Here is a 20,899-nt window from a genome sequence, read left to right as displayed (position 1 = left end):
GATCCCTCTGACAGAGGGTTCAGCCACATGTTCCCAACACGACCCTCACAATACATTTGGGACTGCCAAGTCGTTCCAGCCTCCTGCTGTCAGGAACGCACAGGTATTGGACCCACATGCACAGCGCAGACAGGTTGGTGGTTTAAGTGATGACAGTCTTTATTGCTCAATTGAAGTCAAGGCAAGCAGGGTTAGATACTAGTGAGCTCAAGAATAAATACAAGGAGCAGGCAGACTCAAATCTGGGGACAGGCAAAGTTTGTCGACAGGTGAACACGGCAGAGGTACAGGCAAGGATCAGGCTTTACTCTGGGTCAGACGATCAGGTACGTTACCGGTGTTTCCACAGCGAAAGTACAGGCAAGGAGCAGGCTGGAATCAGGAGTCAAGGTTCGAATAGGATCACAAACAAGGAAGCTATAGGGTAACACTGGTGTGTACTCGCGACAACCTGGCGTCTGACTGGTGTGTGCTGTGGTGGCTAAATACTGGTGCTTGATTACGAGATAACTGTCAGGTGTGCGTGATTAACTGGGAATGGCATGGAAACAGCTAAAACGTGGGTGAGACAGGAAGTGCTTCAAAATAAAACCGCAAACTGGTACTACATGACAACATGAATAAAAACAAAGTCCGATAAGATAAAACCGGGACATGACCAGGAACATGACACCTGCCAGCAGCTCCAACTCAGCACCAGAAGGTGATCAGTAGAAGGCTCAGGCTCTCTCTTCACGCGAGTGCCCATAATATGGCCTAAGGTCCGTCCATCCATCCATTTTCCAAGCCGCTCATTCCCTAATGCGGGGTCACGGGGGTGCTGGAGCCTAACCCAGCTGGCTATGGGCGAGAGGCAGGGTACACCCTGGACGGGTCGCCAGTCCATCGCAGGGCAACACAGAGACATAAAACCATTCACACACACACTCACACCTACGGGCAATGGAGAGAGTCCAATCAATCTAATGCACATCTTTATACTGTGGGAGGAAGCCGGAGAACCCGGAGAGAACCCACGCAAACACAGGGAGAACGTGCAAACTCCACACAGAAAGGCACCAGGGTCGCCTCCGGGAATCAAACCCAGAACCTTCTTGCCGTGTCGCCCTGGCCTAAGGTCAGTCTATGAATGGCCAAATGTAACACCCAATAACATAACACCACTTGGGTTCAGAACAATAAGGGCCGTACCTCCCAATCACTGCACTCCAGGTGTCACTGTCATTGTCCACATGGGTGTAGAAATCCCCCAGCAAATCGATGAGTCCCCAGTTGGAGCGCTTTCCAGTGGAAAGTGGGTCCACATGAGGCTGGTCCTACGTCGCTCCTTCGGGCTGTGCCAGGTGCTCGCATGCAAGCTCCAAATCCGGGCCTGGCTCCAGGGTGGGGCCACGGGTGCGCCATACCATGCGCTGTCATACTACATGTTTTCTTGAAATTTTGCATAAGTACAGATCTACATGCCTGAGCTGTAAATATGTAAATATGTTTTATGTTTCCGTGTAATCCTGCAATTTCTTGCTGTCATCATTGAACAAGTTGCAAATGCTTTGGATCCATGCAAATGATTATGTACAATTCGCTATTCGCTGTGATGTGGAAGAGAATTTGTGGCCCAACATACAGTGGTAGTGGTACAAAGTGGTAGGAAGACAACACCTATCTTCACATTTTTTGTCCTTTGTTTCTCTTTGTATTTGAGGTTCGACTATGCAACGAATTCTCCTTTCAAGTACCCTGGTATGAACACACTTCAGCCATAGAGGAGGCTAAGAAGTGTGATTCCCCCTATACACACTCTACTGTCCCCCTTTTTATGAAGAGGGACAACCACCCTGGTTATCCAGTCCAGAGGAACTGTCCCCTACTTCCATTCAATGTTGCAGAGGCTAGTCACTCAAGACAGCCCCACAACATCCAGAAACTTGAAGTACTCAGGGAGGATATTATCCACCTCCGATGCTTTGACACTGAGTCCTGGTATGAGTCCTTCTTCAGCTTGAAGACGTCTTTTATTTCCGATGTCTACCACCGGCTGCAGTAGTTACCACCACGACAGGCACCGGAGACGTTCCAAACAGCCACGTTGACAATAGAGGTGGTGCACATGGTCCCCTTATACTCAGTTGGGATCTAGTCGAAACTCTCCTGGAGGTGAGTTAAAGATCCCTCTGACAGAGGGTTCAGCCAGATGTTCCCAACACGACCCTCACAATACATTTGGGACTGCCAAGTCGTTCCAGCCTCCTGCTGTCAGGAATGCACAGTTTTTGGACCCACATGCACAGCGCAGACAGGTTGGTGGTTTAAGTGATGACAGTCTTTATTGCTCAAGGGGATAGTCAAAACAATTCTGAAGTCAAGGCAAGCAGGGTTAGATACTAGTGAGCTCAAGAATAAACACAAGGAGCAGGCAGACTCAAATCTGGGGACAGGCAAAGTTTGTCGGCAGGTACAATTCGCTATTCGCTGTGATGTGGAAGAGAATTTGTGGCCCAACATACAGTGGTAGTGGTACAAAGTGGTAGGAAGACAACACCTATCTTCACATTTTTTGTCCTTTGTTTCTCTTTGTTACTGTTTGCAGTGTTTTTTTCTACATTGGTATGACTTGATCTGCCAACAAATTACATTATAAACAATAAAAGTGTAAATGTTAGTCTTGTCCAGTCTCTTGCAAACAAACAAATAGGTGTAACTTACATTTTACAATAATTGTCATGAAAACTGTAGCCATAGTTTAATGTACATACGAACCTCCCTCCAAGGTAGACAGTTATATTGACAACATGACTAAGTAATTTGACTGTCTTGTTTATAGACAATGACACAATGTTTTTATGTCATTGAACAGGTCAGTGCCACATTCTGATGGCACTGACATGTTCAATGACAAAAACTTAGTTTTGAAAGATGAACTAAAGACTCTGAGCATTTACAGGCTTTTGCAAGAAATCTATAGTGTTTTGCTTTTCGTACAAATTGTTTTGAGAAATGCACACACATATTTACAAAAATCAATTCTGATCTGAGAATTGTACTAATGCAACTGAGAAAAAAACTAACATACTGTATGAAAAGGGTTTTCTTCCTTCCTAAACCCTAAAACATTTTTTCTGCAGTGTGAGGATGCCTATGAAGAACTGTAGATAGACCACTGCAACACTCCACAGACAGTGAAACAAATGTTATTGAGCAAAAGACTAATAGGTGGTTGGTGTCTAAGCGGGGGCAAGGCATCACTGCCTTAAGCCTTGGATGCCCAGGGGGGATCAGCGCCCAGTGAATCAGGTAAATGTGGCCGTTGAACTCTCACGAGCGCTCGCCTTTTGTTCTTCTTGTGCTGGCAGAACAATGGAGCTGCCTCGATGATGGAATAAGCCTGCCTGGTCCTTCCCCGGGCCAGGACTCAAGGGCTGGGCTGGCTGGCCCAGGCCCAGGCCCACAGAGGAAAGCTTAGCCTGAATTACTGGATTACGGGGTGCATACCTGACAGGCTGACAATGACTCTCTGTATTATTCCCTCCAGGTCCAACATTTTTAAACTAGAAGTCTCACTGAGTAATCTGAGACCAGAAACTTGCATACTCACAGTATACACTCCCCATATGGCAATTTTAATAGTTTTGTGGTGATTTATGTGTTGACTCCTACAGTATGATTTAAAGTGTTTGTGGCACAACAAACAAAAAACAATATTCACTATTATCATTTTTTGGCTATTTCAGGACATATTGCTTAAATACTGCATGCGATAAGACATGCGGGAAAATGTTTTGGGACTAATTTCACCTTTACATCATATCGGCACTGTGGTAACAGCCTGAGGCTAAATGATTTCTTCTTCTTCACGGGGAAACTGACCATTACTTTTTAGTGACCTAGATTTAGCTTCCTTTTGTGTCCTCCCCTCTCACCCATTTCTAGTAACTGACCCCCAACTGTGTGTGTGTGTGTGTGTGTGTGTGTGTGTGTGTGTGTGTGTGTGTGTGTGTGTGTGTGTGTGTGTGTGTGTGTGTGTGTGTGTGTGTTATACATTCTACATTGTCTAAGTTACAATAGAGCAGAGATAGCAGACAAATTAGTCAAGAAGGAAGAAAGGCAGACTAGAGTGAGTTAAATTTCTTTCTTTTTCTTTCTGGGAAAATTTTGGGGGACATAACACTACGGTACCTCTGTAGCGTGCTCTTAACCTGAAAAGCCTACAATAACAAGTTTTTCAAAATAAGTTTCAGGATACCTTCAGACTGAATTTCGGAAAAAGCTGGGTAGAACAGCAAGATAAAACGAGTCCGCTACAGATGATGGAAGGCATTGGAGAAGCAAAATTCAGCATCAGGGGTGAACAAGAAACGGACCTGACCTGACCCAACAGAGACACCAGAAGCAGTTTAGGTTAAAAAAAAAGTTAAACATGCAACACATAAAAGGACCCCTATTGACTCAGCATAGGTCAGGCTGCAGTGTGTTGGGGCATATTACAGTATGTTGCCAGAAGGACTCTCCAGTAGCTTGACACGGGCTGTGGCACTGTGTAGAGCATACTGTAAGTTAAGTAAAGAGGCAATGTTTTGCAGGTGTTTGGGGAGCCAGTCTGTCTGTCAGGCTGTCAGGGTGCACAGTGATAGAAATAGACTTGGAATGCTGACTCACAGGTCCCAGGCTCCTGAGAGCCCTGCAAGGCCCCGTTATTCCTGCCTGAGAACACATAATGATCCGTGCCCATGACCCCTCTGCTCCTAAATCCCAGGTCACTGGCAAGATTCCCACTAGAGTGTGAGAGCATGTCGGTGTGACACAGGGAGAATTGTAATGCAGTGGCGAGATGAGCTGGCTAACCTCACCCTCTTGGCTCTCCAGATTTCTCTTCTTGTTCTCTCCAATCCAGCAGCTCACGAAAGAGACATACCAGGTTGTAATTAACAGGATCTAAAATGAGAAATGTATGAAGAAAGAGACAAAGTTTAGCTTAAGCTAACTTTTGAAGTCTTTGCAAAGTAAAAACCAGAGGAAAATGTTAATAAGAAACATGGCTATTTAAACTTAGCTAAAAAACACAAAAGGTTTCATTTATATGGTTGTAAATCAAAGATATGACATCATGGCAAATGCATTATGTTGAAGGAAACCTAAATGATGAGAAGAATTCTAAAAACCTATTACTGTACATACAAGTGAATAGCTAGTTGTACATGTATTTTCTGTCCTGCTGCTTAGGGAATGTAAAACACTATACTGTAACTGGATAACTAGTTCGAGTACCAAAATATTGGGGTGCTGTCAGAAGAATGCAAGCCAGCTGTGTTTCAGTATTGTCAGTCCTGGTTTGAATCAGGACTGTATTTTACATCTTCACAGTCGCTCTTCCCATCTAGTTTAAAGAGCATCTAGCTGCAGGTCTTTGTCCACAGCCATGTTGGATATCTTTTATGTTCAAGGTGTAGGGTTTCTTAGGGTGACTTTGATTACATATTTATTCCACTCCTCTTGAGAAATAGTGCCAATGTTTAACACGAAAGCACTCTTGCTCTGACATTCACACTGCTTTATTGTAGCCCTTTTGTCTTTGAAATAGCTTTTTTAAGTCTTTTCCCTCCTCAACTAACTCCTTTTTTCTTTTCTTTTGTGCCCTTGCAGCCCCCCACCAAATATTCCCTACCTTCCACACGCCAATTCCAATTGACTTACGTCATCACGAGGGACGATACTACTATGAACCACATTCACTCCATGCCATGCACGGGTAAGCAACCTTCTTTTCATCTGTGAGAGGTTTTACAGTAACTGTCAGATTGTTGTTTGTTGAATCAACAGCACGGAGGCAGTTTTTCTTTTAAACGGAACATTCAGATGATCTGCATTGAGTCAGCATACAATCCAATTACAAAATAGTGTTAGTATTGGCATTCATTTAAAGCCTGTGACACACTGTGCTGATGGCCTGCTGTGAAGGAAGTGTTCAAGTACTACTTGACAGTGTGTTCAAGTGCTACTTTTATTCTCACATTTGCTGAATCTATAAATATAGATAGAAATATATTACCAATATATATATATATATATATATATATATATATATATATATATATATATATATATATATATATATATATATATATATATATACACCTGCTTTTTTCCTGCATATTTTTATGTCTAGTATTTAAGCTATAAATAATATAGATACAAATATAATTTGTATTCATTGTTGTGGTTTACAATTTAGTTTGCTATCAAACATAATAGACAAAAACCTGACTCAGTGGTTACAATGCATAATCTTAATCTTGAACTAATCATAATTACGTTTGTTGTTCTAATATTTTGCTGATTAAATTGAAAAACACTATATTTCCCAGTGAACCATTAAAAGAAACAAAATGCAAATGCTTAAGTGAACTGTAAAAAAAATACATTCCAGTAATTGTAGAACTGTACATATTTATTTTGCAGTTTCTTTCTTAGATAAATAAAAACAACAGAAAATGCTGTTTGGATTCTATCAATCTACAATTTACTCCATTAGCAGTGATCAACAGAACCAGATCCATCACTGATGACATAATACATCTAACCTCCATCCAGTACCTTTTTATATTCATTAAAGGCTTGTTGTGTAGCTAATCTGTGTAGTGCAGGCTGTGTTGCCCCCAGGCTAGAGTGGTAATTAAACTCTAAGAGTATAGAGGTCACAGTAGAGGCTTCATGTGCAGGTGCAGTGCTGGTGGTGAGTCCCACTGCCAGGCTGCTGTTGGGTTTAGTTAAACATGCAATACCATTTATTTTTCTCTGGGAAATTCAGTTTGCAAAAAAAACAAATAGATTGTGTTATTAACAGCAATGTGTAGAATGTGCCTGCGTCCTTGCCTGCGTGTTGTTTGTCTTTTTTTTAAATTTTGAAATTTAATTTTAGACCTCTGTTGCCTAAAGGTCTATAAAAATGAATTCATATACTTCATATACCTGTGTGTATGAAGTATATGAAGAAGCAGAAGCAAGTTTCTAAAGGAGCTGTTCAAAGTTGCTTTATCACAAAAGAAAAATTGGTGCCAGGACAAAAAAAGTCAATAGAATTCTCCAAATAGTAGTCTTACATTTAAATTCAGAGATTTGATGGTGATGCATATTTCGCGCCTCGCGAAAGCAGGGCTATTTATCACGCCGGCTGGAAAAGTGGAGGTTGGAGGAGGGGAGGAAAGGGGGGTGGTTGTCCATGGACTCAGCCACCTTGATTAATGTGATTTGATCTTGACAGTGGACCCCTAATTCATCAAGACCTTGATCTAGCTGTCGCTCCTCCCTGCCTGTGCCAAATTCACCTAATTACAGGAACATTGCACAGCAAATTAAGTGTGCTGTCATTTGTCGCCTAGTGCAACACTTTATTATACACTCCTGGCAGTGAGTCAGAGGTCCCCTCCTTGATTGTTTAACATGACATCTCTGCGATGTCCCCTTTATCATTGTTTGCATATACCATAATGAGAAGGCTGGTTATTTTGTCAAGCCTGTCATGAAAAGTAGCTAAGAGGGAGCCTCCTTTTTCTTTCTTGTTATACCGGATAACATCGCCTGTGACAGTGCAACAAGGCAGTTGAGACCAAGCAAGGCAGGATAAGGACACAGTGGGAACCCTACTTCTTTTGTGATGGCCTCTGTGAGTTGAAAGAAGTCTGAAAACAACCATCAACTAAAGTAAGACGCCCAAGGCAGTAAAACTTCTGGAATTTGAGAAAAAGTCCAACAATCTAGTTTATTATACTCAAAGCTACAGATATCTTACTGTCCAGAAGCAAACCCACTTGTTACAGAAATGTGTTTTATTTAAATATTTTTGTAACGCTTTAAATTACAGGCCAGCTTACTGTGTAATTAGATCAAATATTTACAGGGTATCTTTATCCATTTATATTCTACAGCATTCTACATGATGTAGAAGTGTACTTGTGAGGAACTTGTCTAGAATTTCCAGTGTACTGTAAGTCACATTTATGTTAGGTGTGTGATGTGGACATTTATACTGCATTTGCTGCAATTCTTCAGTATGACAATAGAGAGTTTATCTTGATGCAAAAGTCAAAAAATAAGCAGAGGTTATTAACAGTAATCAATACATTTCCAAATAAATGCAGGTGAATTGTTTGGTATAAAGTTTGGACCAAATGACCTCGAGCGAAAGTACAAGTCTGGAATGTAATGTAGTTTGTGTCCTGCCATTGGTTTGTGGGATCTAAGTTGAAAGTTTTTGTTTAAAGCTTGTTTCATACGACAACACAAGTAAAAAAAATGGTGGCCTGTAAACTAAAGCGCAAAAAGATGAGAGACACATGGTTTGTATTCACCTATAGTGTTCAGTGAGAACAATGAAGACAGAAATCCATGGCATGAATAAAATAGGATGATGTGTTTAGCACCAATGGCACTTCAAGATCATACTGTAGTCCTGTGGGCACAAATCTAAGTTTATGAACCAAATGATAGCAGATTTACACAGGCTTATGTGCTGTGAATAGTGATTTCAAGCAGCAACTGATAATATAACAATCATTAATTACACATATGAACAAATAATCATCATGGCATCCAACTTACAGTAACATTATTTAAGCTACTTTCTGTTCTCAGCTCGGATGCTATTGCCTAATTTTTCTTGCTGATAAGAAGAATGGAGACAAACTATACCAGCATCTTGATACAATCACAACTGTTTGCCATGTAGACACACATAGCAATTCCACTTTCATGTACAGTAGTAGTAGTAGTAGTGTGCTGGTGTTAAGATCCTCTGCGGGACTATTCACCCTTTTCTAAACTAAACTCTAAATGTAAAATGGGGCTGTGTTTTAGGAAGCCATGTATTGGTTCTGGTGTTGAGTGTCCCACTACAAGGTTAGTAAAGCTATGAAGTAACGTTCGCCAGAAAGATGAGGCAGGCGTTGCATGAACAGCGACCATAACCTGGAACCGCATCGGGACTGCAACACAAGGCTAGCAATTGGTGGAGTCAGCAGAAGAGACCACCCAGGCAGCAGATCCACGCACCCTGAGTGGAGAACAGACCCCCCCATACACCAACCACACCACATACTGTACATTGACACACACTACCAAATACACTTCCACAAACATCATACGTGAAGCCATGCACTTTACCATACTGTACATGCTCACACCCACACCATTCACTTCTCAGTCATGGGGAGGGTAGGCCTCTGACCCATTGCCCGTGCGGCCCCAGGCAGGGCCCACAGCTCCTCTAGAGCCACAGCCCCCCCTCCCCAACCAGGGAGAAGCAGGGGACAGCAGGAAACTGACTTCATCAACAAGATACGAAAACAAAGAAAAAAGGGACTTCAGCTCTAGGATCAGCTATTATCTGCTATAGGGCTGCATTCGTAGTTTTTTAGAGAATTACAGAAACTCTTCTTTCAAAACTGTTGTTTTGAATTATAATTTCATAAAAACACAGGAACAATATGTAAGTAAAAAAATCTCCATCCAGCTTAAAAGACACAACTGGAGGATTGAGATGATAAAATTACTTTAAGGAGGCCATGATTTGCAGCATCTGTTTGTTTGTATCTAGGTCATTTCTTCCTTTGCAAACAAGTACAGGGGGGAGGATGTTGGGTGTTTGAGGCATCTGCTTCACATAGCGGTTTTATAAACCTACAGTGGGAGTTTATTCAGCTGGACGATGTGATTTATCAAAATCAGAGAGCTCCCTGAGCCTGACACTGGAGACGAGACTCGCTGTCACACTGTAATTCATCTCTGGTGTCACTGGTGTCACAAGACACACACATACATTGTGTAGTAGTATAGAACATACCAAAAGAGACTGTATTATATGCATTCTAGTTCTACGTCCTCTCACACCTTGAATATATCAAATCTTTATACAGTAATCTGACTTCTAGCTGACAGAAAAACTCCTGTTTTAAACGAGATCAGATTTGAAAGTTTTAATTTCACGATTAGAACTTTGTGATCAAAGACAATAACAACAAAGATTTGAGGGTTTTTGTATTTTATTTTGGTACATTTAAAGGTATAAACAGATGGCACCAGATATGACATAATAAAACAATGAATGAGTACTATAGGGTTAAGCTTTACAACTACATTTACCAATAGATATTACATAGTGTACACACACCATAAGCAACAGTAAACTGCTTTGGCTCAGTGGATATAGACACAATCATTTATCCACCATGGTCTAGTGCTAACAAAGCTGATGTTCCTGGGCAGCTATTTTAGTCACACATAAACAAAATACGCCATCACAATCCCCACTAGTTTTCAGACCTTATAATCAATGCAAACAAAATGTGTGTCATGTTCCATTTTGAACCTGAGCTCAGTTAAACTGAAAAAGATGCAGTAAGAGCAGGCTGACCAGTTGAGCAGTATTTACTGTATGGCAACAGGGTAAACCACGTCAAGTGATCAAGTGCAATACTGACAGCGATTGTTCTAGATCAGTCCAGTCCTGTTTATAACATACTGTAATCAAACAAGAGAAGCTTGTGTGGGCTGCAAATCTGTAACTGCTTCAAGCGGAGTGTTTTTTGTGCTCCGCTCCGCAAAAGTGCTCAAAGTGAAAAAACACAAAAGCTGCAAGAATAAAAGACGGACTATGCCACTTGCCAACTGGTGTTGGCTAGTGTTGTATGACTTACCTTTTCAAATTAGTGTACAGTAGTTAGATATCTGCCTATTCCCCCTTACCAAGGCTACAAAACAACTTAATTATCTTATTAATGTTCATAACGTGATGCCAGACTGGTCTGGTCTCAGAGCTCAGCTCTGCTGCTTCCAGTTCAGAACAGTATTTGTATTTGCAGCATCTTGTCTTCTCTCCTGCTTTTTCTATGCAGTGCATTTTATTTTTTTGGTTTCTGTTATGATATTCTGTCTCTACATTTGAACTGTAATGAGCTCTATGAACACACTGCACTGAACAGGATGCAGCTTCATACACAACAGACAAAAGAGCTTCTGACTCTTTGTGCTAGAGTGGGGGAATGTGTTAGTGACACTGTTTTCAAGTCTTGAGGACAGCTGCCTGGCACCAAACCCTGATACACTCTGAAGCCTGGGTATTGTGCTTGCCCAGCAAACTCACCTAGAGCCGGCCCCTTTTCTGAATAAGGTATGATTTATTCACCCTGTTCATTTCAAGTGTGCCCTCCTATGCCTTATGCCTAAACAAAACTTTTCATGCTGGATATACAGAATTACTGCATGTATAGTCTTCATATGAATCAGACTGTGATTGGTAGAGGAGCTTGTTATCATGGTCAACAAACCCTCCAAGTATTGATTCAAAGACAGAGAAGGCCAACCTGCAGGGTGGTACAAGATAAGACCATTAAATATTAAACCAGACTGAGGGTATGATTATGTTTTTAGATTATGTTTAAGATCTTTATCTGTTGCACAAAGAGAAAGAACAACACTGGCTCACTTGTGATGCAATCCAGCAGCCAAACTGCGAGTTAGTGAAGCCTCTGTTGGCTACTGGATGGTACAGATGAAGAGTGCATTTTTTAATAAAAATATAATGTAAATAATAAAGTTGCCAGGTTGGAGACAGACTTAGGATTGGCTAACATCTTGCTATGTATGACCTCAAGGTACAGTGTTTTTTCGTTTAACTCTATCGGTAAACAGAATATTCTATGGGAAGGTACTGATCTATAAACTAAATCTAAAAAGTAAAGACATTCAAATTACTATAAATACATAGTGTGAGATACAGGAACAACCCTCCTCATTACAGTGTCAGCTCTACATTCAATTATTAGTCTAATTTTCCAAAACTCACAGACATTTGATGATTTGATCCCACAGCATTTTGTCTCCAAAGATGAGTAAACTTACCGACACCGACCCATGCTCTGTGAATGCACGTGTAATCTGGAGAATGGATCTACTGTACTCATTTCTGTTACCCTGATCTCACCTCTTCCTTTGAATGTGCTACTTCAAATGCTTGTCACAGGAGCCCTGTTAGACGTGATCTCACTCTCAATGCTATTTGTGTACACATGGATGTGGAGGTTAAGAGCGTCAGGTTAGCAGTTAGTATTACTTGGGACACTTGTCAGAGACGGTTGACAGGTAGGAAGGTACTGTAGTTCAAAACGTGTTTCTTAGAGATGGCACACAGAATTTAAAGTGCAGAAAATCCTGCTTCGAGATATTTCCTATTCACAGAGAGTCTTGGTTCCAGAAGCGGACAGCTCTTAGTCCTGACCTGACCTGAACACAAAGCAGCTTTTATGACTCAGCAAAATGAGTCTTTTTTGACTCATTCCAAACATGTTTAAAATGATTAAGAACTTTTCCCCTCTTGTTCAGACCTGCAGCTTTGGCTGGCAGCCCTGTCATCTCTGACATCTCCCTGATTCGCCTTTCACAAGCCGCAGTGGCAAATGGTGATTCCCCCTTCAGCCCGCCTCACCAATACATCAACCCGCACATGGAGCACTACCTGCGCTCTGTGCATGGCAGCCCCACCTTATCTATGATCTCAGCAACCCGAGGTCTCAGCCCAACCGACTGTAAGTTGCCAACTCCCATTTTGACCCTGTTTACACTATACACACACGCACACACGCACACACGCACACACGCACGCACGCACACAAACACGCACACACACACGCACACACACACACGCACACACACACACACACACACACACACACACACACACACACACACACACACACACACACATATATATTGTAGAACAGTAAATACGTTTGTGAATTCATGCCAGGTATGGTAAAATTTGTGAAATTAACAGTGATACTCATTAAAATCTATAAATTCCTTATTGTATGTTGCTGTGTTTTCATCACTTGAAAACATAGGTTTATGCACATTCATTTTAATTTTTGATTTGGATTAGGGTTAGGAAGAACCCAGTGCTCTGTAACTGCATTATAAGACAATCCTTTGCAGCAGTCAAAGACAAATGTTTTCATGGTACTCGGAAGGTTGCAGGGACTTGAATGAAGTGTGAACAAATGCCACTCCATAACTGACCTTGTAACAGAAGAACTTTGACCTGTAAGCTTAAGCTTTATAATGCTAAGAAATAAAATGGCTAAAAACTAAAAGAGAACTAGCAAATACTCAAATTGATTTTATTTAGATTAGAGCACAGCAATGGGATATACTGTAAATCTTCTTTAACAATCTGTCAGTGGTAATGTGGCAAGGTTTATAAATCTAAATAGGAGGCCGCACATGAGATCTGCCAGTGAAGGCGTCCCAAAGAAAAACGGATGGGGAGATTAGTTGTAGTGGATGGAATGCAAATAGCTTCCGAATAGCTTTAAATATTTTCAGCAGACCTTTCATCATCACTCCCACATCCTGTCATGGTCTATGTCTACATCTGGTTTTGCTGCATTAGTGTGTTTAATTCCATTAACATTCAATTATATTTGTTATTGTATTATTATTGTACCTTGCACAATGACAATGATGTTGAAGCTAATCTAATTGTGTTTTGGGAGGCCTAATCTCCACTTTAATAACAGCAGCCAATGCTTTTCAATTTCTGCTGCAAGTGAGCAAGTCTAGCAGCCTGTAAGTCTCATCATTTGTAATTATGAACCCTGTTAGTTAACCAGGGTAAATGTATTGTATCTGAGACTTTGCTAGCTTGTTGCACTTTATAACTTCCCTTGTTAGTCTGTAACATTATTTCATCTCCCTCCCTCCTTGCTCCTAATCCTCCCATTTCTTTCCTGCCACAGTGTCCCATGAGCATTTGAAAGACCATGGGCTTTTTGGCCTTCCTCCTCCTCATCCTGGGGCCACTCCAGCAGAGTATTATCACCTGCGGACCAGCCACCGGAGCCCTTTTAGTGAGCTGTTCATGCAGGGGGCTGGAGCCACCACAGGGGCCCACCTGTCTGAGTATTTTAGCCCCATTGATGGTGAGTAACTGAGAATAAAAAGTGTCTCAGCTGTTTGAGCAGCTCTGCAGGTTAGCCAGTCCAGATGTTAACAGTTCCTACTGTAATTGGTTTCACTATGAGCCTTTTGTTTCCTGGATGTTCTCGTCCTCTGACTCCTCCTGATGCCTCCCACATCATTGAGGTCCCTGAAGCAGCTTGACCACTGGGATGGGCTCTGCATCGCTGCTGTTGGAAAGCCGACCAAAAGGGCTGGCTTCCCCTTTGGACATGGGGGCTTTCCTTGTGGGCTCGCAGGCTGTGTGCACACAGGCTTGAATTCTTAGGGTTGGTCCTTTAATTGGGGGGCTTTGTCGTGGCTTTGCTGTGGAGTGCTTGGTCCGGGTGTTCTCTCTGCTCCTGCTAGAAGAATGGTAAAAGTCCATTTTAGTGATTCACAGCCTTGTGTCTCCTGGGTTTCCTCGTCCTGTCTGCTGGAACTCAGATGGAATAGTCAGCCACTCATCATTCTGGTTTCACTAGTGGCATATTCATGCACCTGCACAAATGCTGTACCTGTTGTCTGCTCGCCTCCCACACATTGTGGAACCATTGAGGACCCTTAAGCAATGAGGCTTGACCACCGGGGTGGGCTCTGCATTGTCCCTGTTGAGGAAGAGGACTGGGTCAACATGGTGGGCTTTCCTTCTCGCAGGTTGTGTGCACACAGGCTACTTTCTGCTACCATTTTTACTGTTATCATTATCATTCTTGCTGTCATTTTTAGTGCTTAGGTTTATTTTTAATCTTGCCATATTAAACCACAAATAAAAATAAACAGCGATTACCCACCATGAGTAGACTACATCCTAATTAGACCTGGGCAAAAAAGCAGACTCCATTTGAAAAAGCAAGACTGGGGAAATAAACAAGCTTTATGTAAATATTATATATACAACAAAACATTTTAACAGATAAAACGCTACATCTAGTGATTATTTTCCTTTATTCATTAATTGCATCATTATTCTTCTATCTCAGCATAAATGTGTAAATTACTGACAAATTTTCTATGAAAATGTTTACCGTCTCTACACTAAAGCACCAACATGACAACTGGGATGCTGTTAATATTTACAGTATTCAGTAAGTGCAGACATAAATAAAGCAGTTGACTGACAGGCTATGACTCCCTACTGTAGTAGTGGTTAATGAGAGGACTATTTACCTTGCAGCTGTGCAAGTCCACCAACAATGGAGCATGCTCCCACATTATGCAGCTACTGTAAAGGAAGATTGCATCTTTGCTAGCTTACCCTCCTCTATTGAATGAAATGCTTTGACACTGATTAGGGAGAATGAAATTCCTATAAAGGTATTGAGTCGAGGTAGGTGATGAAACAAAAATCACAGAGGAGGCATATGAATAAATAATTCCTTGTATACATTTTTCATGTCAAATAACTTCAAACGATCAATGGCCTTAAGGTGTCAGCTCCTTGGTGATATTTATCGCTGCAAATCCTCTGGAAGGATTTTCCATCCATCTATTGTTGTGATAATGCTATTACAATTCCATCGCATGGTATATATATTATACAATACAAGTATATTCCTTGGATTGTAAAGAAGGCCTACATTATTCTGCATGTTTCCTACCACCTTAAAACAATAGCCGTGTCTGAAGGGGAGACTGATGTGGAGAGTAACTCCAAATATTGTCTGAGTCTCTGTGATGTTACATTTCAATTTCACATCGACAGATCTGCTCTGTCTGTCTCATTCAGATGTGTAGGTGAATGTTGGTTTGAGGGATGAAAGTACTAAAACAGTGAAGCGTTATTTACTGACAAAAAAGGCCTTTTTAGTTGTTTGCTTCCTGTTTTTTAGAAATAGTTTTTTATACTATGACCTTAATGCCATAGGCTATGGCTATATACAGTAAATCTAAACGTATATCTTGATTAAACGAATACTACCAAGTAACTAGTTACTTCTACACGTCTCTTTATCACATAATATAGGTAAGCATTATATTCTCTATTTTCTATCAATCTTCTCTGGTTTTCTAATATCATATTGGTGCTACACATAAATAAAGTTTATTTATTTTTAATAAATTAAAGTGGCATAAAAATCCAACAAATCAAAAGTGTGGAAACAGCTGGGCAACAGATTTTTCAGACTAAACATTTGCTGTAGTAAAATCTTGCTGTACGGGATGTTGTACTAAATTTGGGGAAGGTAGAGCTTTAGGGAAGAACTGTTAAATTATTCATTTTAAGGCTGTATGCCAAGACAAAGAAGTTTGAGGATATGATTAAAACAAGTACTGGATTCACTTATATGCTGACTAAACCAAACAAGTGATGCAATGTTACTTGTGAACTTGTGAAGCATGTCTGAAGCAGATGTAAACAGATGCACATTCACTCAAATGAAAAAAACTGCACTTTTCCACCAGGTTTAACAGACAGAGTGCAAGGGTGTCGAGGGAGTCGACAATGTTGTGGTGTGCTGCTGAGAGTGATGGTAGGCTGGTTGCAGCATGACGCTGGCCTACCAGGCTCACTAAAGTTGTCATCACTTAATTTTCAGCTGTCCCAAACAAGCTGAAGCCAAAACAGACATACAGTACAGCATGTTTTGCGACGTTCTGCCAAAATGTCATTGTTAAGTACAGTAACTAAAAGCAGTGGACATGGCTGCTGGCGGCAAAGATCAACTGTACTGTAAAACATGCAAAATAATTCAGCTTTTGTTTTATAATGCAATGCAATTATGAACTTTTATCTATTTTTATTCTCAGACGAGCTACTGTAGAATACACATATGCAATATGGGTTATAATATTTGTGCAAAGTATATAAAACCATGCAAAGCACAGAACACACTGAGAATTCCTGTGGTTCTTTGGTTTCCTTAGTAGCAACAGGAGCTGTGTACACACACTCCAAACCAATCCTTTTCCCCCTCTCTCCTACCCGACTCTCCCAGTTGCGACTGCTGATATAAATCACAATGAGGAAGGGGGGGGGGGGGTGAGTTGAGCCGAGCAATTCCATTGGTCCATTTATCAGGGGAAGTGGCACATTAATAAACACATCTCCCCAGAGGTGAGAGGAAGTAACAGAGATGAATACGGCTGTCAGACCTGAACGGCTTTGTCTGAGTTGCCACAATCACTGATAAGCCAGAGAAGAGCCCCACCACCCCCGTCCTCACCACCTGAGCTACATCATAACTTTAGCTGGTTAAATGTCCAAATTAGTGTCCCATGACGCCAGCTGCCTAAATGTGAATGCTGCTGGTAGTAAACCTCCTGAGCCGAGACATCCCTCAAGAAAGAAAGCACTGATGTTTTCTACTTCTGTGGGTTTTTTTTAATCATGATTCAAATACCATATGTTGCAGGATAAGGAGATCTCCCTCTCCACAATTCTCAAAGTACCAATTTCTAGAGATCTTTAGTTGAAACTGAATATCTCACCACTGCAAGTGAACGTCAGACTTTCTTTTCAAAAAAGAATGTTTCTGAAAGTATGTGACGGAATTGAAAATGTGATTCTGGTGGTTTGGTGATGTGGTTTGGCTACCACCCTAAGCAGTGCAAAACCATTCATTTGGAATGTGAGCTGCTGTTTGTTGATTAGTTCTGAATATAGCTAAATTGTTAGCTATCTTTCTCTTTGTTTTAGCTTTATTGCTGCTGCTAGAGGTTAGCTGGAAAAAGGTTTACGTTTAAACGAGCCAACTCAACCACTCCCTACAGTACAAACATTCTCTTTTATATGCAAACCACATTATTGTACCATAACACATTAAGGGCTTTATAGACTAATTGTACAACTACAAGTTTAGATCAGTCAAACTGAGGGCAGAATTCCTTATCTTATTTTACATTTTAGAGCTGATATTGATCGGGTCACTCTGCATACTTCTACTTGCAGTTGAAATCAATTCTCTTTAAATTGCCCTCATTTAACATCATGAAGTACAAGCCAGTGATGTTTATCTGAAGTAATTACAAGGAATTACTGTGGGAAGATTTATTAGTTTTGTCTGAATCTTAATCTAAACCTGAATGTCAAAATCCCATTGAGTTAATGCACCTTTTGTTTGGAAGACTTTAAAGAGGATGTCATGCTGTTGTCTGTCGAACACTTTATGTCGATGAGACCTTAATGTATTCTGTAATATCCTCTGCCAAACTCAGTTTCTATCACTGTGAACAAATTGTTTCTTATATTAGCAGTGAATCAATCTTGAACACTTATTGATAGAGTTGTCCTGTGACTGGGATTTAAATGTCGCTGGGTGGATGTTTCGGCATCAATCACACTGATCCCTCCCACTGGAGAAAAACAAGCTTGCTCGCTTCTCAACAATTTAAAGCCTCAGGTCGGAAATGGCGCTTGCAAACAATGTGTCTTTAGAAGACAAGGGGAAGCGAGAGTGATGCCTTACATATCAGGAGTCATTCTTTTAGATCGAGAGTATTTAGAGTCTCCATGTCTGTGGATCGGACATTAATGGATGCAGGATCACTGTGGAAGGCATGACGTGTTTATTATCTGTGGAACATTTAACAGAATTAAATCTAATTTATTAATTATTTATATTTGTTTATATGGTTCAGACTACTATTAATTTTTGTCTTTTAAATTCTTATTTTGTCAAATCAATCTGTAGTGTTTATGTTTATTTTTATAATATTTGACACCATGTTGCCATGTTGTCCCTGGTAAATTATCATTTAAAAAATGCTGGGAAAAAATAACAAGGGGAATAATTACATAGGATTCATTATAAATATTATTTTGTTATATTATTTTGTATTCAGGCTATAAAAATAAGTGCTAATAATTTTGTGTGAAAGCCAGTAGTACAAAAGTCCAAACAAGCATGAAGATGCATGGCCTGTGTTGACTAACTTTTCTGTCCACAGTGTCGCGGTTGTCCAGCCCCAGGCTCACTAGGAAGAGGGCTCTGTCCATCTCGTCGCTGTCTGACGCCAGCATCGACCTCCAGACGATGATCCGCACGTCACCCAACTCCCTGGTGGCGTACATTAATAACTCACGCTCTAGTCCAGCTGCCAGCAGCTCCTACGGACACCTGTCAGTCGGAGGACTCAGGTACGTCACCTGGAGAAAGCCATCAGTTCATTATGTTCAGTTTTAAACATATGGTTGTTTCCATAAAAAACATGAGGATAAACTAGAAAATGAGAACTACATTAGAGAATATGAATGTGAGATGAATCTACAGTACAGTACAGTATGTTGATTGCGTCTGTGTTTGTTACTGTACTTACATTTAAAAAGGGTGAACAGGTTTATTCGAACACTGTGTATTTCATATACCTGATGGGTTAAAAGCTGAATATTTTTGATATTTGAATGGTTTCTGTAGTTGAAAGTATGCTATACAGCATTCACTTTAATAACAGATAGGAGCAAAAGTGGCCAAAGAAGTGCAAGATAAAACGTCCACATTCTTGGTAAACAAGAAGAAAGCAACGGAAATTAAAATTATTAGTTTTTTTCAATTTTGCAGCTGGTGAGAACCCATGACAGGGAGTAAAGCAGAACAGAACTAAGGCAGACAGGAAACGAAAACAGGAAGTGCCAAAATAAAACCGGAAACTATACGAGACATGATCATGGTGCTGGAACTGTGACAGTTCAGCAATTTCCTACTTTACTACTGCAGCTACTTTCAGGTGTATTAAATATTTTGTATTAAATAGTGTATTAAATAATTTAAGCTGTTCCTTCAGCTCTTGAATGTAAAACAATTTAATTTAAAAATAATATTTAGCTGTTTTGATACATTCAACTAAATTTTATCAAGTTAAGCAAATCTTCACACACTTCCTTCACTTTCATCAGCAAATCTTTACTCAAAACTTTCCTCAATTTGAAATTCAATTGCCTTTTCTACAAATATTCAACTTTCTTTACACAACTCCCAATTCTTTTTAGATACATTTACTTGTGCTTTTATGCTTCAGCTACTTTCAGATATGTTTTAAATGTTTCAGCTACTTACAGCAATTCCTCAGCAATACATTTAGCAGGACAGCATTCATTGCATTTTCATATGCAAATGCTTTATCTAGTTTACACCTTATTACATATTTTTTCCTCATTCCTATTCCCTTTTCTTACTTGTTTTCCTTTGCCATGTTCATCCTGAATAACTGTATCCAAAACCGAAGCCGTTTTTTTGCTGTTTGGTCTGCGCAGCCCGTCTTTTCCTTTCCCCCATCCCATCAACACCATGGCCTACCAGCAGCTGCTCTCCCAGCAGCGAGGGCTCAGTGGTTTCGGCCATACTCCTCCCCTGATCCAGCCTTCATCAACTTTCTGCAGCCGCCAGCCAGGCCTCCGGGTTTCCCCCCTGCCTACCTGCCACAACAGTGACCTAGCATCAAAGGTGAAAAAATCAAACAGGTCAAACACTATTCAGTCTTAAAATGCATGTTTCAGGCTGAATGAGTTGTCTTGAAGGACATTTCAAACATTTCATTAGGAGAGACCTGAAAAGAAAACAATAATATTTCCCCATCATACCAGATTAAGGTAAAAGTTTTTGTCTAAACAACTTTTTTCCGCTTTAACTGGCAAAATAACAGATATTTACTACATAATGCAACAACGTCTGCTACTGGTGCACCTAATTTTATTGTGGGATGGATTTTTAAGATAACAATTGTTTGTGTTTTTTAACCCTGGAGTAAGTGTGGAATAATCCTTGGAGGTAAAGACTCAGGGAAACCCATCATTTCCTCCACCTACATAGCTTCAAATATGTATATTTGTCTTTCATTCTTTCAGCACATCATGTAAACTCTGACTCAAACTGAAATTATACAGTTGATGACAGGTCAAGTGCAGGGAAAGATGGGGTCACCAAAACTACAAAGTCTATTTACCAAAAGGATGTCAAATAATTTTGATTATGGTTAAAGT

General features: G+C 40.6%; 1 protein-coding gene across 2 annotated transcripts in view; it reads left to right on the top strand.

Annotated features, from left to right (window-relative positions):
- LOC114845644 (zinc finger protein GLI2-like) overlaps positions 1 to 20,899 on the top strand; it is a 67,053-nt gene that overhangs the window by 36,337 nt on the left and 9,817 nt on the right. For both annotated transcript variants that reach the window (XM_029133912.3, XM_029133905.3), the window contains 5 exons: positions 5,638 to 5,743; positions 12,370 to 12,572; positions 13,782 to 13,964; positions 18,871 to 19,060; positions 20,174 to 20,363. In XM_029133912.3, the coding sequence (XP_028989745.1) occupies positions 5,638 to 5,743; positions 12,370 to 12,572; positions 13,782 to 13,964; positions 18,871 to 19,060; positions 20,174 to 20,363 (872 nt within the window). The remainder of the gene's footprint in view (positions 1 to 5,637; positions 5,744 to 12,369; positions 12,573 to 13,781; positions 13,965 to 18,870; positions 19,061 to 20,173; positions 20,364 to 20,899) is intronic.

This window comes from Betta splendens, chromosome 2, assembly GCF_900634795.4.
Source record: "Betta splendens chromosome 2, fBetSpl5.4, whole genome shotgun sequence".
Classification (NCBI taxonomy): Eukaryota; Metazoa; Chordata; class Actinopteri; order Anabantiformes; family Osphronemidae; genus Betta; species Betta splendens.
Note: the sequence above shows the minus strand (reverse complement) of the source record. Positions and strands in the feature narration are given on the sequence as shown.